Here is a 14,618-nt window from a genome sequence, read left to right on the forward strand (position 1 = left end):
AAAAGTAAAATTGTATTCACATTCTTTTCCTCCTTGGTACCCTTCCTATTTTCTAATACAAATATTGATTTGGATTTTTATTTTGCTCATTCACTTTGCATTTTGTTAACTGATAAAAATAAACCATTAACGCTTCTATTTTTTTAAAGCAGTTTTACTTTGCAGCATTTTGTAGACACTTACTGTTATACTGTTACACTTAACACTTACTGTTATACAGCACAGCACAGTACATAAAATCAAGATTGAGGGGAAATCAGAAATGAAATTCAGAAATAATACTATACCAGCCTTAGCTTTCCATAATTTTCTTTAAGAGTTCCAAAGCAATTAAATCACATTTCAAAATGGAAGCTGGTCTTCTTTCGGGGCGTACAACATCAATGGGCAGAACATGCACAGTATCACGTTGAAGTTGATGTCCTCAGAAGGGCACCTTACAGTGCAGATGCAAGGACCAAAAAGATATGAGCATGCGCAAAATTTCCTGCTGGATGCCAGACATCACCGAGATATACAGCCATCAATCAAAAGAGAGAGGAAGACACTAAAGATGTAAATGACCTGAAGTCGTAGACTTTCATTAGGTGCTCAGGATGGGAGAAAGCATCTAATGTTTCACTTGCATATTTATAAAATCATGGATTTTTCTGGAATACCGCAACACAGAGAAATAGGTATCAATGCATTTATCTTTCAATTACTTACATGGGCATATAAAAAGTTAAGGGGGTTAATACTGCTTAAGTAGCAATGAATCAAACTTTAATAACAAAGAAACATCATCAGAAAAACATGACTGTGGCAGACTATTGTATCACATACTCCAAATCTAACCAAATGCAGAAAATGACCGGTAGAAGAAGAATCCTGACCTGGTCATGCGCGCAGCAGGCTGCACTAAAGCACACTTATGGGAGACATAAGTGCAATACAGCGCATGTGTGCATGTGCAGTTAATGTGCTGGTGGGCACTTCTTGAATCTTTTGTCTACCTCCTGCAAAGCTCTGTAGAAAGATGCCAGCTATACCGGAGGCCAGACTGAAACACCTTCTTCCACTCTTACCTATACTTCATAGCATGGTAACCAAGAAGCCTGAGATCATCATATTAAGAGCGGGGTTCACTAACCAGTTATCAATAAGACGGGACTCAAATATGTGTGTAATAATTTATGTGTATTTACAGCAGATGCATATAAGGAAATGCCGAGAGGTTGTATATTGCAAGGGTCTGGAATAGCTTTACAAGGGTGGGCTCTTGTGAATGACAATACCTGCCCACACACTGTTCTTGACCTGTGAATCTCTTGGAAAATTGGGAGTGGTAAATTTCGACACATTGTGCTTACAGCCTGAAGCATGGTGTCACATACTATTATAGTGAAAGCACTGCAATAATACATTAAATACATTGTCATGGCCACTGAATTCTTGCATGTACTGACACTAGATAGATAGATAGATAGATAGATAGATAGATAGATAGATAGATAGATAGACAGAATCAGCATTGTCATGATCACACTGAACCACGTCATCCCATTTATTTTAATACATTCACTACAAGATAGTCCATATGCCATAATGTAATGGGCATGGTCCCTTGTAATAAAACACATTGTCATGATCCAACAACACATACAGTACAGACCAAAAGTTTGGACACACCTTCTCATTTAAAGATTTTTCTGTATTTTCATGACTATGAAAACTGTACATTCACACTGAAGGCATCAAAACTATGAATTAACACATGTGGAATTATATACTTAACAAAAAAGTGTGAAACAACTGAAAATATGTCTTATCTTCTAGGTTCTTCAAAGTAGCCACCTTTTGCTTTGATGACTGCTTTGCACACTCTTGGCATTCTCTCGATGAGCTTCAAGAGGTAGTCACTGGAAATGGTTTTCACTTCACAGGTGTGCCCTGTCAGGTTTAATAAGTGGGATTTCTTGCCTTATAAATGGGGTTGGGACCATCAGTTGTGTTGTGCAGAAGTCAGGTGGATACACAGCTGATAGTCCTACTGAATAGACTGTTAGAATTTGTATTATGGCAAGAAAAAAGCAGCTAAGTAAAGAAAAACGAGTGGCCATCATTACTTTAAGAAATGAAGGTCAGTCAGTCAGAAAAATTGGGTAAACTTTGAATGTGTCCCCAAATGCAGTTGCAAAAACCATCAAGCGCTACAAAGAAACTGGCTCACATGAGGACCGCCCCAGGAAAGGAAGACCAAGAGTCACCTCTGCTTCTGAGGATAAGTTTATCCGAGTCACCAGCCTCAGAAATCGCAGGTTAACAGCAGCTCAGATTAGAGACCAGGTCAATGCCACACAGAGTTCTAGCAGCAGACACATCTCTTCAACAACTGTTAAGAGGAGACTTTGTGCAGCAGGCCTTCATGGTAAAATAGCTGCTAGGAAACCACTGCTAAGGACAGGCAACAAGCAGAAGAGACTTGTTTGGGCTAAAGAACACAAGGAATGGACATTAGACCAGTGCAAATCTGTGCTTTGGTCTGAGGAGTCCAAATTTGAGATCTTTGGTTCCAACCACCGTGTCTTTGTGCGATGCAGAAAAGGTGAACGGATGGACTCTACATGCCTGGTTCCCACCGTGAAGCATGGAGGAGGAGGTGTGATGGTGTGGGGGTGCTTTGCTGGTGACACTGTTGGGGATTTATTCAAAATTGAAGGCATACTAAACCAGCATGGCTACCACAGCATCTTGCAGCGGCATGCTATTCCATCCGGCTTGCGTTTAGTTGGACCATCATTTATTTTTCAACAGGACAATGACCCCAAACACACCTCCAGGCTGTGTAAGGGCTATTTGACCAAGAAGAAGAGAGATGGGGGTGCTACGTCAGATAACCTGGCCTCCACAGTCACCAGACCGGAACCCAATCGAGATGGTTTGGGGTGAGCTGGACCGCAGAGTGAAGGCAAAAGGGCCAACAAGTGGCAAGCATCTCTGGGAACTCCTTCAAGATTGTTGAAAGACCATTTCCGGTGACTACCTCTTGAAGCTCATCAAGAGAATGCCAAGAGTGTGCAAAGCAGTCATCAAAGCAAAAGGTGGCTACTTTGAAGAACCTAGAATATAAGACATATTTTCAGTTGTTTCACACTTTTTTGTTAAGTATATAATTCCACATGTGTTAATTCATAGTTTTGATGCCTTCAGTGTGAATGTACAATTTTCATAGTCATGAAAATACAGAAAAATCATTAAATGAGAAGGTGTGTCCAAACTTTTGGTCTGTACTGTACATTGCAATGAACTGTACCTTAGACAGTCATAGTATTCAAATTTTTAGTCATCTGAATTTCACAAAATTATCTATTCAACAAGAAGACGGTTTTCCATGTTTGACCAATGTGATGAAGATGCTAGATGTAGCTTCCTAGTCGGCGTCTCGAGGCTGATGTGAATGTAGATGATTCTGGTGATGATGGATTACAAGCTGCTCATTTATCTATTCCGTGTATGTATAAAACACAACACTAACTGTTCAGCTTACTGTAGACATTTTGAAGGCCATAGAAAATACAAATGACACACATACCTTACACATATATATCATAGACACATACATACAGTATATGTAGATACATAAAAACAAATGTACAGGCACACACATGCATATCACATACAGACATCACACATAACCTACAAGTCTATTTCATACACATATACTGGATAAAAAAAATCATGAACTAATATTCACCCTCACAAAGCCCATGCTCCAACACTATCCCAGTCCCTACTGGTCTCTACCTTCCGGTCCCATCTCGACACACTGGTAATGACTGAAAATACTGCTTAGCCATTGATGGGACCGGGAAACAGAAAATGATGGAGACTGGATAAGCATTGGAATTGAACATGCGGGGCATCGGTGAGGGTGAGTATCCAGTAGCATCATGTTAGCAGCAGGTACTTAAGTCCTGTAAGTCATGAGATATGACCTCAATGGATTGGACTCGTTTTTCCACTTGTCACAGATGCTCTATTGGATTGAATCTTGGGAATTTGGAGGCCATGTCAGCATCTTATCATGTTCTTCACTCTGCCTCTGCGAATTATCTTCTTTCCATAATGCACCTGGCTGTCCTCTAATTATGAAAGAAAACTTGATTCATCAGACCAGGCCATCGTTGTTACAGTTCTGATGCTCACATGCCCATTGTAGGTGCTTTTGTGCTTTTGGCTGAAGGGCGAGGTCATTATCCTGGTCTACACAGCCCCAAAAATAGCAAGCCGAGAGGCGCCAAGTGTTTTTTTCACCAGTTTGACAAGACAGGTTAGCCACAGCTCCTCACATTTATCAATGAACTTTGGCAAGCAGGTGCCTGTTGCCAGTTCACCAGTTGTCATTTCTTGGCAGGCACTATCCAATGCACATTACACATATGTATCATATATACATACACACGTGGTCAAAATAGTTGGTACCCCTCGTTTAATGAAAGAAAAACCCACAATGGTCACAGAAATAACTTGAATCTGACAAAAGTAATAATAAATTAAAAATCTATGAAAATGAACAAATGAAAGTCAGACATTGCTTTTCTGCTTCCACAGAATTTAAAAAAAAAAATAACTTATGAAATAGGCCTGGACAGAAATGATGGTACCCCTGAAAATAATGTGACAAAAGGGACATGTTAAATCAAGTTGTGTCCACTAATTAGCATCACAGGTGTCTACAATCTTGTAGTCAGGCGGTGGGCCTGTATATAGGGTTACAGATACTCACTGTGAGGTTTGGTGACATGGTGTGTACCACACTCAACATGGACCAGAGGAAGCAAAGGAAAGAGTTATCTCAGGAGCTTAGAAAGAAAATTATAGACTAGCATGTTAAAGGTAAAGGTTATAAGACCATCTTCAAGTAGCTTGATGTTCCTGTGACTACAGTTGCACATATTATTCAGAAATTTAAGATCCATGGGACTGTAGCCAACCTCCCTGGACGTGGCCGCAGGAGGAAACTGATGACAAATCAAAGAGACAGATAATACGAATGGTAACAAAAGAGCACAGGATAACGTCTAAAGATATTAAAGGTGAACTTCAAGCTCAAGGAACATCAGTGTCAGATCGCACCATCCGTCATTGTTTGATCCAAAGTGGACTTCATGGGAGACGACCAAGGAGAACACCATTGATGAAAAAAAATCATAAAAAAGCCAGAGTGGAGAATGTCCTATGGACAGATGAGACAAAAATGGAAGTTTTTGGCAAGGCACATCAGCTCTATGTTCACAGATGGAAAAATGAAGTGTATCAAGAAAAGAACACTGTCCCTACTGTGAAACATGGAGGAGGCTCTGTTATGTCCTGGGGCTGCTTTGCTGCATCTGGTACAGGGTGTCTTGAATCTGTGCAGGGTACAATGAAATCTCAAGACTATCAAGGGATTCTAGAGAGAAATGTGCTGCCCAGTGTCAGAAAGCTTGGTCTCAGTCGCAGGTCACAGGTCTTGCAACAGGATAATGACCCAAAACACACAGCTAAAAACACCCAAGAAACAGGAAAACATTGGACTATTCTGAAGTGGCCTTCTATGAGCCCTGACCTAAATCCTATTGAGCATCTCTGGAAAGAGCTGAAACATGTCGTCTGGAAAAAGGCAACCTTCAAACACGAGACAACTGGAGCAGTTTGCTCATGAGGAGTGGGCCAAAATACCTGTCGAAAGGTGCAGAAGTCTCATTTACAGTTACAGGAATCGTTTGATTGCAGTGATTGCCTCAAAAGGTTGTTCAACAGAATATTAAGTTAAGAAGAACCATCATTTCTGTCCAGGCCTATTCCATGAGTTAAATGTTTTTAAACATTCTGTGGAAGCAGGGTTGAAAAGCAATATCTGACTTTCATTTGTTTATTTTCATAGATTTTTATTTTATTATTACTTTTGTCAGATTCAAGTTATTTCTGTGACCATTGTGTGTTTTTCTTTCATTAAACAAGGGGTACCAACAATTTTGACCACGTGTGTATATCATATACACAGACACATTTTATAGCTGTACACACAATATGCACATATATACATATCAACACATACATATTATAGACGCACACACATTAAACACATATACACATCATACACACATACATAAAACATATACGTATACACATATACGTATCTGTGTACACATTATGCACATACACATCATACACACAAAAGTATTATACACATACAGTGTATAGAAGACACACATACATGATATATACAGTGTGTACGGAAAGTATTCAGACCCCTTTAAACTTTTCACTCTTTGTTTCATTGCAGCCATTTGGTAAATTCTAAAAAGTTCATTTTTTTCTCATTAGAGTACACTCTGCACGTCATGTTCACTGAAAAAAACATAAATGTAGAAATTTTTGCACATTTATTAAAAAAGAAAAACTGAAATATCACATGGTCATAAGTATTCAGACCCTTTGCTCAGTATTGAGTAGAAGCACCCTTTTGAGCTAGTACAGCCATGAGTCTTCTTGGGAATGATGCAACAAGTTTTTCACACCTGGATTTGGGGATCCTCTGCCATTCTTCCTTGCAGATCCTCTCCAGTTCCGTCAGGTTGGATGGTGAACGTTGGTGGACAGCCATTTTCAGGTCTCTCCAGAGACGCTCAATTGGGTTTAGGTCAGGGCTCCGACTAGGCCAGTCAAGAATGGTCACAGAGTTGTTCTGAAGCCACTCCTTTGTTATTTTAGCTGTGTGCTTAGGGTCATTGTCTTGTTGCAAGGTGAACTTTCGGCCAAGTCTGAGATCCAGAGCCCTCTGGAAGAGGTTTTCATGCAGGATATCTCTGTACTTGGCCGCATTCATGTTTCCTTCAATTTCAACCAGTCGTCCTGTGCCTGCAGCTGAAAAACACCCCCATAGCATGATGCTGCCACCACCATGTTTCACTGTTGGGATTGTATTGGGCAGGTGATGAGCAGTGCCTGGTTTTCTCCACGCATACCGCTTAGAATTATCACCAAAAAGTTCTATCTTCGTCTCATCAGACCAAAGAATCTTATTTCTCATAGTCTGGGAGTCCTTCATGTGTTTTTGAGCAAACTCTATGTGGGCTTTCCTATGTCTTGCACTGAGGAGAGGCTTCTGTCGGGCCACTCTGCCATAAAGGCCCGACAGGTGGAGGGCTGCAGTGATAGTTGACTTTGTGGAACTTTCTCCCATCTCCCTACTGCATCTCTGGAGCTCAGCCACAGTGATCTTGGTGTTCTTCTTTACCTCTCTCACCAAGGCTCTTCTCCCACGATTGCTCAGTTTGGCTGTACGGCCAGGTCTAGGAAGACTTCTGGTGGTCCCAAACTTCTTCCATTTAAGGATTATGGAGGCAACTGTGCTCTTAGGAACCTTGAGTACTGCAGAGATTCTTTTGTAACCTTGGCCAGATCTGTGCCTTGCCACAATTCTGTCTCTGAGCTCCTTGGTCAGTTCCTTTGAGCTCATGATTCTCATTTGGTCTGACATGCACTGTGAGCTGTGAGGTCTTATATAGACAGGTGTGTGCCTTTCCAAATCAAGTCCTATCAGTTTAATTAAACACAGCTGGACTCCAAAGAAGGAGCAGAACCATCTCAAGGAGGATCACAAGGAAACTGACAGCATGTGACTTAAATATGAGCGTCTGAGCAAAGGGTCTGAATACTTATGACCTTGTGATATTTCAGTTTTTCTTTTTTAATAAATTTGCAATAATTTCTACATTTCTGTTTTTTTCAGTCAAGATGGGGTGCAGAGTGTACTTTAATGAAAAAAAAAAAGGCTGCAATGAAACGAAGAGTGAAAAATTTAAAGGGGTATGAATACTTTCCGTACCCACTGTATACCGTGTAGCATATGCACATATATACACATACATATTAATGGATGTACACACATTATATACATATTATAGCAGTACACACACATAGATATCATATATACACAAATGTATTATAGCGGTACACACATTATACACACATATCATATACACACATACATATTATAGCTATGCACACATTATACACACATGTATCATATATACACATATCATACACACATCAAACACATATATACACATACATATTATAGCTATGCACACATTATACACACATTTATCATATATACACATACTATACACATATATACATATTATAGCAGTACATACATATATATGATATATACAGGTACATATTATAGCCGTACATACATTATACCCACATATATCATATATGTATATACATCATGCACACATCTAACATATATATACACATGTACATATTATAGCCGTACACACATATCATATACACACGCTTATATATTATAGCCGTACATACATATATATGATATATTCACATACATATTATAGCCGTACACACATTATACACACATATATCATATATACACATCATGCACACATCAAACACATATATACGCATACGTATTATAGCCGTACATACATATGCATGATATATACATACATATTATAGCCATGCACACATTATACACATATTTATCATATATACACATACCATACACACACCAAACACATATATACACATACATATTATAGCTGTACATACATATGTATGATATATACAGGTACATATCATAGATATGCACACATTTATCATATATACACATCATGCACACATACATGACACATATGCACATACACCCACACATTACATACCCATCACCAGTGACACTCACCAACAAATTCCTCTTCGTCGTCGTCCTCGTCGTCCCCGTTCTCAGAGTCGGTTTGCATGGGTTCCTCAGCAAAGTTAACCCCTTTAAAATGCCTGAAGTCCGCGCCATGGCTGAGGGCAGCCCCCTGGCTCTGGGACTCCTTCAGCTGGGTGAAGTACTGCAGGGCGAACTCCAGGAGGTCCTCCGGCTGTGTCCTCAGCACCTCCACCGTGAAGCGCTGCAGCAGCTCCGTCAGCCCCTCTGGGATTTCTATACTCATCCCTGGGGGCCGCTCACAGGAGGACTGCAGGGGCACAGGGGAGAAGAGATGTGTACTGGCCCAGCAGAGGAATGGATGGAGGTATACAGAGGCAGTACAGAGGCTGCACAATGGCAGCTCGTCCAGGTGATGAGTGGCAGCACTGCAATGGATGCTCTCCTGCCTTTACCTGCTCGGCATGCACCTTTGTTTTAGGCAAGATACATACAGATATATACAAATCAGCTAATGAGTGCTGTCCTGCGGCATCACTACCATACAATGGATGTGCTGAAGTTACACCGGGTCTGGAAGAAGCAGGCCTGAGGCGTCTCAATCCATACAGCCCCTCTGCAGAAGGCACGGCAGCGGAGGGCAGCAGCACACGAGCACAATCCAGCGGCTCCGAGGAGGGGCAGCAGCTAATGAGGAGTGCACGCCGCTCACCACATACTTCCCAGGGAGACGCTGTCAAAGAAAATCCGCGGGAGGAGACCACAAACTGTATTCAGAGCTCAGCATCGTACTGAGGGGCGATACCGAGGTCTGCACACCCGCCCGCGCCCTGTGAAAAAGAGCGTCCTCCGCCTACCGCAGCCACCGCCGTATTGTGTCAGCCAAAGAGGAGCCCGCAGCTACATGTGACCCCCAGAAACCATGACAACCACCATCTCTAAGTGGTCGCTTCTACTATCCAGTAGCCATAGCTCGGGGGTCTGGGGGTAGAAGGGCGAGGACGTGGCAGCACGTTATATCTGTGTGACTGGTTTATTACCATGTCATGACAGGAGGAGGGATACATACTTTATCATGACTGGAAGGTGATCACATACACTGCTCAAAAAAATAAAGGGAACACTCCATTAACACATCCTAGATCGGAATGAATGAAATATTCTCATTGAATACTTTGTTCTGTACAAAGTTGAATGTGCTGACAACAAAATCACACAAAAATCATCAATGGAAATCAAATTTATTAGCCAATGGAGGCCTGGATTTGGAGTCACCCCCAAAATTAAAGTGGAAAAACACACTACAGGCTGATCCAACTTTGATGTAATGTCCTTAAAACAAGTCAAAATGAGACTCAGTATTGTGTGTGGCCTCCACGTGCCTGTATGACCTCCCTACAACGCCTGGGCATGCTCCTGATGAGGTTGCGGATGGTCTCCTGTGGGATCTCCTCCCAGACCTGGACTAAAGCATCCGCCAACTCCTGGACAGTCTGTGGTGCAATGTGACATTGGTGGATGGAGTGAGACATGATGTCCCAGATGTGCTCAATCGGATTCAGGTCTGGGGAACGGGCGGGCCAGTCCATAGCTTCAATGCCTTCATCTTGCAGGAACTGCTGACACACTCCAGCCACATGAGGTCTGGCATTGTCCTGCATTAGGAGGAACCCAGGGCCAACCGCACCAGCATATGGTCTCACAAGGGGTCTGAGGATCTCATCTCGGTACCTAATGGCAGTCAGCTTACCTCTGGCGAGCACATGGAGGGCTGTGCGGCCCTCCAAAGAAATGCCACCCCACACCATTACTGACCCACTGCCAAACGGGTCATGCTGAAGGATGTCGCAGGCAGCAGATCGCTCTCCACGGCGTCTCCAGACTCTGTCATGTCTGTCACATGTGCTCAGTGTGAACCTGCTTTCATCTGTGCAGAGCACAGGGAGCCAGTGGCGACTTTGCCAATCCTGGTGTTCTGTGGCAAATGCCAAGCGTCCTGCACGGTGTGGGGCTGTGAACACAACCCCCATCTGTGGACGTCGGGCCCTCATACCACCCTCATGGAGTCAGTTTCTAACCGTTTGTGCAGACACATGTACATTTTCGGCCTGCTGAAGGTCATTTTGCAGGGCTCTGGCAGTATTCCTCCTGTTCCTCCTTGCACAAAGGCGGAGGTAGCGGTCCTGCTGCTGGGTTGTTGCCCTCCTACAGCCCCCTCCACGTCTCCTGGTGTACTGGCCTGTCTCCTGGTAGTGCCTCCAGCCTCTGGACACTACGCTGACAGACACAGCAAACCTTCTTGCCACAGCTCGCATTGATGTGCCATCCTGGATGAGCTGCACTACCTGAGCAACTTCTGTGGGCTGTTGAGTCCGTCTCATGCTGCCACGAGTGTGAAAGCACAAACAACATTCAAAAGTGACCAAAACATCAGCCAGAAAGCATTGGTACTGAGATGTGGTCTGTGGTCCCCACCTGCAGAACCACTTCTTTTATTAAGTGTGTCTTGATAATTGCCAATAATTTCCATCTATTGTCTATTCCATTTGCACAACAGCATGTGAAATTGATTGTCAATCAGTGTTGCTTCCTAAGTGGACAGTTTGATTTCACAGAAGTTTGATTTACTTGGAGTTATATTCTGTTGTTTAAGTGTTTCCTTTATTTTTTTGAGCAGTGTACTTTATCATGACAGGAGGATGGTCACATACTTCACCATGACAGGGAGGTGGTCACATACTTTATCATGACATGACAGGAGGATGGTCACATATTTTATCATGACATGACAGGAGGGTGGTCACATACTTTATCATGACATGACAGGAGGGTGGTCACATACTTTATCATGACATGACAAGAGGGTGGTCAAATACTTTATTAATATATCATGACAGGAGGGTGGTCATGTATTTTATTTTCATTTCAGTAGGAGGGCCACATACTTTATTACCATATCACGACAGGAGGTGGGGCTCATATTTTATTAGGATTTCATGACAGATGGAGGGTCATATACTTTATTATCACTTCATGACAGGATGGTCATATACTTTATTATATCATGACTGGAGGAGGGTCACATTATCATAGCATGAAAAGAGGAGGGTCACATACTTTATTACCATCTCATGACAGCTGGAGGGTCTCATACTTTATTACCATATCACGACAGGAGGTGGGGCTTATACTTTATTATGATATCATGACAGGAGGATGGTCATATACTTTATTATATCATGACAGGAGAAGGGTGACATACTTTATTACCACACCATGACTGGTGGAGGGTCACATACTTTATTTTCATATGGCAGGAGGAGGGTCACATACTTTATTACTATATTATAGGAGCCTCTTCACATACTTTATTACAATGTCATGACAGGAGAAGGGGCTCATATTTTATTATGATTTCATGACAGATGGTGGGTCGTATACTTTATTATCACTTCATGACAGGATGGTCATATACTTTATTATATCATGACTGGAGGAGGGTCACATTATCATAGCATGAAAAGAGGAGGGTCACATACTTTATTACCATCTCATGACAGGTGGAGGGTCTCATACTTTATTACCATATAACGACAGGAGGTGGGGCTTATACTTTATTATGATATCATGACAGGAGGATGGTCATATACTTTATTATATCATGACAGGAGAAGGGTGACATACCTTATTACCATATCATGACTGGTGGAGGGTCACATACTTTATTATCATATGGCTGGAGGAGGGTCACATACTTTATTACTATATTATAGGAGCCTCTTCACATACTTTAATACAATATCATGACAGGAGGAGGGGCTCATATTTTATTATGATTTCATGACAGATGGAGGGTCATATACTTTATTATCACTTCATGACATGATGGTCATATACTTTATTATATCTTGACAGGAGGATGGTCATATACTTTATTATATCTTGACAGGAGGATGGTCATATACTTTATTACCATCTCATGACAGGAAGAGGGTCACATACTTTATTATCACATCATGACAGGAGGATGGTCATATACTTTATTAATATAGCATGACGGGAGGATGGTCACATACTGTCACGCAAGGTGTGGGAAAGACTTAGTGCAACACAAAGGGAAGAGGGAAAGGGAGCCCATACTCTAGGGAAAGGGGGAAGTGGAGACCTCCTAGGCTTATCTACTATCACCCTGTCTCCACTAACATCCCTATATTGGTTCTTCACCAATTGCCGCACTCGTACTTCGCCCTGTCTTTCCCTGGCGTTTGGCCCTAGCTAGGGAAGGGAGGGGATGAGCGCTAGTTGATCCCCACTGAACACTAAAGACAAGGGGGAACAAACAAGGGAAAGTCACTTAGCTTTAATCGACTCCAGACAAATGCGCAAATGTCCTCTAGACCAAAGAGGAAGCAGTATTGCTCTTACTCAAGCCTTCACAAGGGGTAAAGTGAATATTGCTGGCACCTCCCTCTGGCACACAGCAGGTATTTATACACCCAGATCAGGGTGTTAATTAGCCAGAGGAAGGTAACCAATGGGTCCTAGAGAGAAAGCACCAAAGAAGTTGTCTGTAATGCCAAACGAAAAGATCTCCTGCAACCAACTTCAGGGTGACTGCCTGTCACTTCTGACACACCCGTGACAGTACCCCCCCCCCACCCTCTACGAGTGGCCTCCGGACACTCAGGACTGGGTTTCTCAGGATAGGTGTGAAATGAACAAACCAACCTGGGAGCGTTCACCTCTGATGCTGAAACCCACATCCTCTCCTCTGGAACATAGCCCTTCCAGTGCACCAAATATTGTAGAGAACAACGTTGGAGACGAGAATCCTCAAAATCTGGAACTCCAGATTACCATCAACCATTACTGGGGGCGGTGGTAGAGGTGAGGACTCAATAGGATCCACATACTTCTTGAGTAAGGACCTATGGAACACGTTGTGGACCTTAAGGGCCTGAGGAAGTTCAAGACGAAACGCTGCTGGGTTAATGACGGCGGTTATTTTATAGGGACCAATAAACCTAGGTACCAGCTTCCAAGAAGGAACTTTCAATCTTATATTCCTGGTAGACAACCACACAAAGTCATTCACATTCAGGTCCGGACCTGGCAAGCGTTTTCTGTCAGCCATACGTTTATACCTGTCTCCCATGATCTTTAAATTACTCAGAACACCCCGCCATACCGAGGAGAGCGACGAAGCAAACCATTCCTCTTCAGGAACTCTCGAAGCTCCTCCCCCAGTAAAGGTACCAAATTGTGGGTGGTAACCGTATGCACCGAAGAACGGTGACCTGCCAGTGAATTATTTTCGATGATTATTAATGGCAAATTCTGCCAGCGGTAAGTAGGATGCCCAGTCTCCAAATTCTGATTGACACGCTCGGTCTGTCCATTCAACTGAGGGTAGAAGGTAGAAGAAAAGGACAGCTGCACCCCCAGTTGAGAACAGAATGCCTTCCAGATCTTGGAAACAAACTGGGTCCCCTGATCTGACACCACATCGGAGGGAACCCCGTGAAGCTTCACGATCTCATTTATGAACACCTGAGCCAGTGTCTTGACATAAGGAAGTGCAGGTAATGCGACTAAGTGAACCATTTTACTGAACCTAACTACAACCACCAAAACCACTATTTTGCCTGCAGAATCCGGTAGGTCAGTAATAAAATCCATGGACACGTGTGTCCATGGCCTACTAGGTATAGGTAACGGAAGAAGAGTACCAGACGGACGGGTATGTGAAACCTTAGAACGCGCGCAAATACTACAAGCAGATAGGTGTTCAATCACATCCCGATGCAACCCCGGCCACCAAAAACGACGAGAGAGGAGGTCCGCGGTTGCCTTACCACCTGGATGACCAGCAAGCACAGAGTTATGATGTTCTTTGATAACCTTACGGCACAGA

The 14,618-nt window shown here is 42.7% G+C and overlaps 1 protein-coding gene across 2 annotated transcripts in view; it reads right to left on the reverse strand.

The window, feature by feature from the left end:
* Nucleotides 1-9,608, reverse strand: part of PRKAR2B (protein kinase cAMP-dependent type II regulatory subunit beta) — a 180,758-nt gene extending 171,150 nt beyond the window's left edge. For both annotated transcript variants that reach the window (XR_012251236.1, XM_073652217.1), the window contains exon 1: nucleotides 8,732-9,608. Coding sequence is in view for 1 of the 2 variants with exons in the window: in XM_073652217.1 (XP_073508318.1) it covers nucleotides 8,732-8,990 (259 nt within the window). In the remaining variant the exon portion in view is untranslated. The remainder of the gene's footprint in view (nucleotides 1-8,731) is intronic.
* Between the last annotated feature and the right edge of the window lie 5,010 nt (nucleotides 9,609-14,618).

This window comes from Phyllobates terribilis, unplaced genomic scaffold (genome assembly GCF_046119375.1).
Source record: "Phyllobates terribilis strain yellow unplaced genomic scaffold, ASM4611937v1 Scaffold_11__3_contigs__length_659146591, whole genome shotgun sequence".
Lineage (NCBI taxonomy): Eukaryota > Metazoa > Chordata > Amphibia > Anura > Dendrobatidae > Phyllobates > Phyllobates terribilis.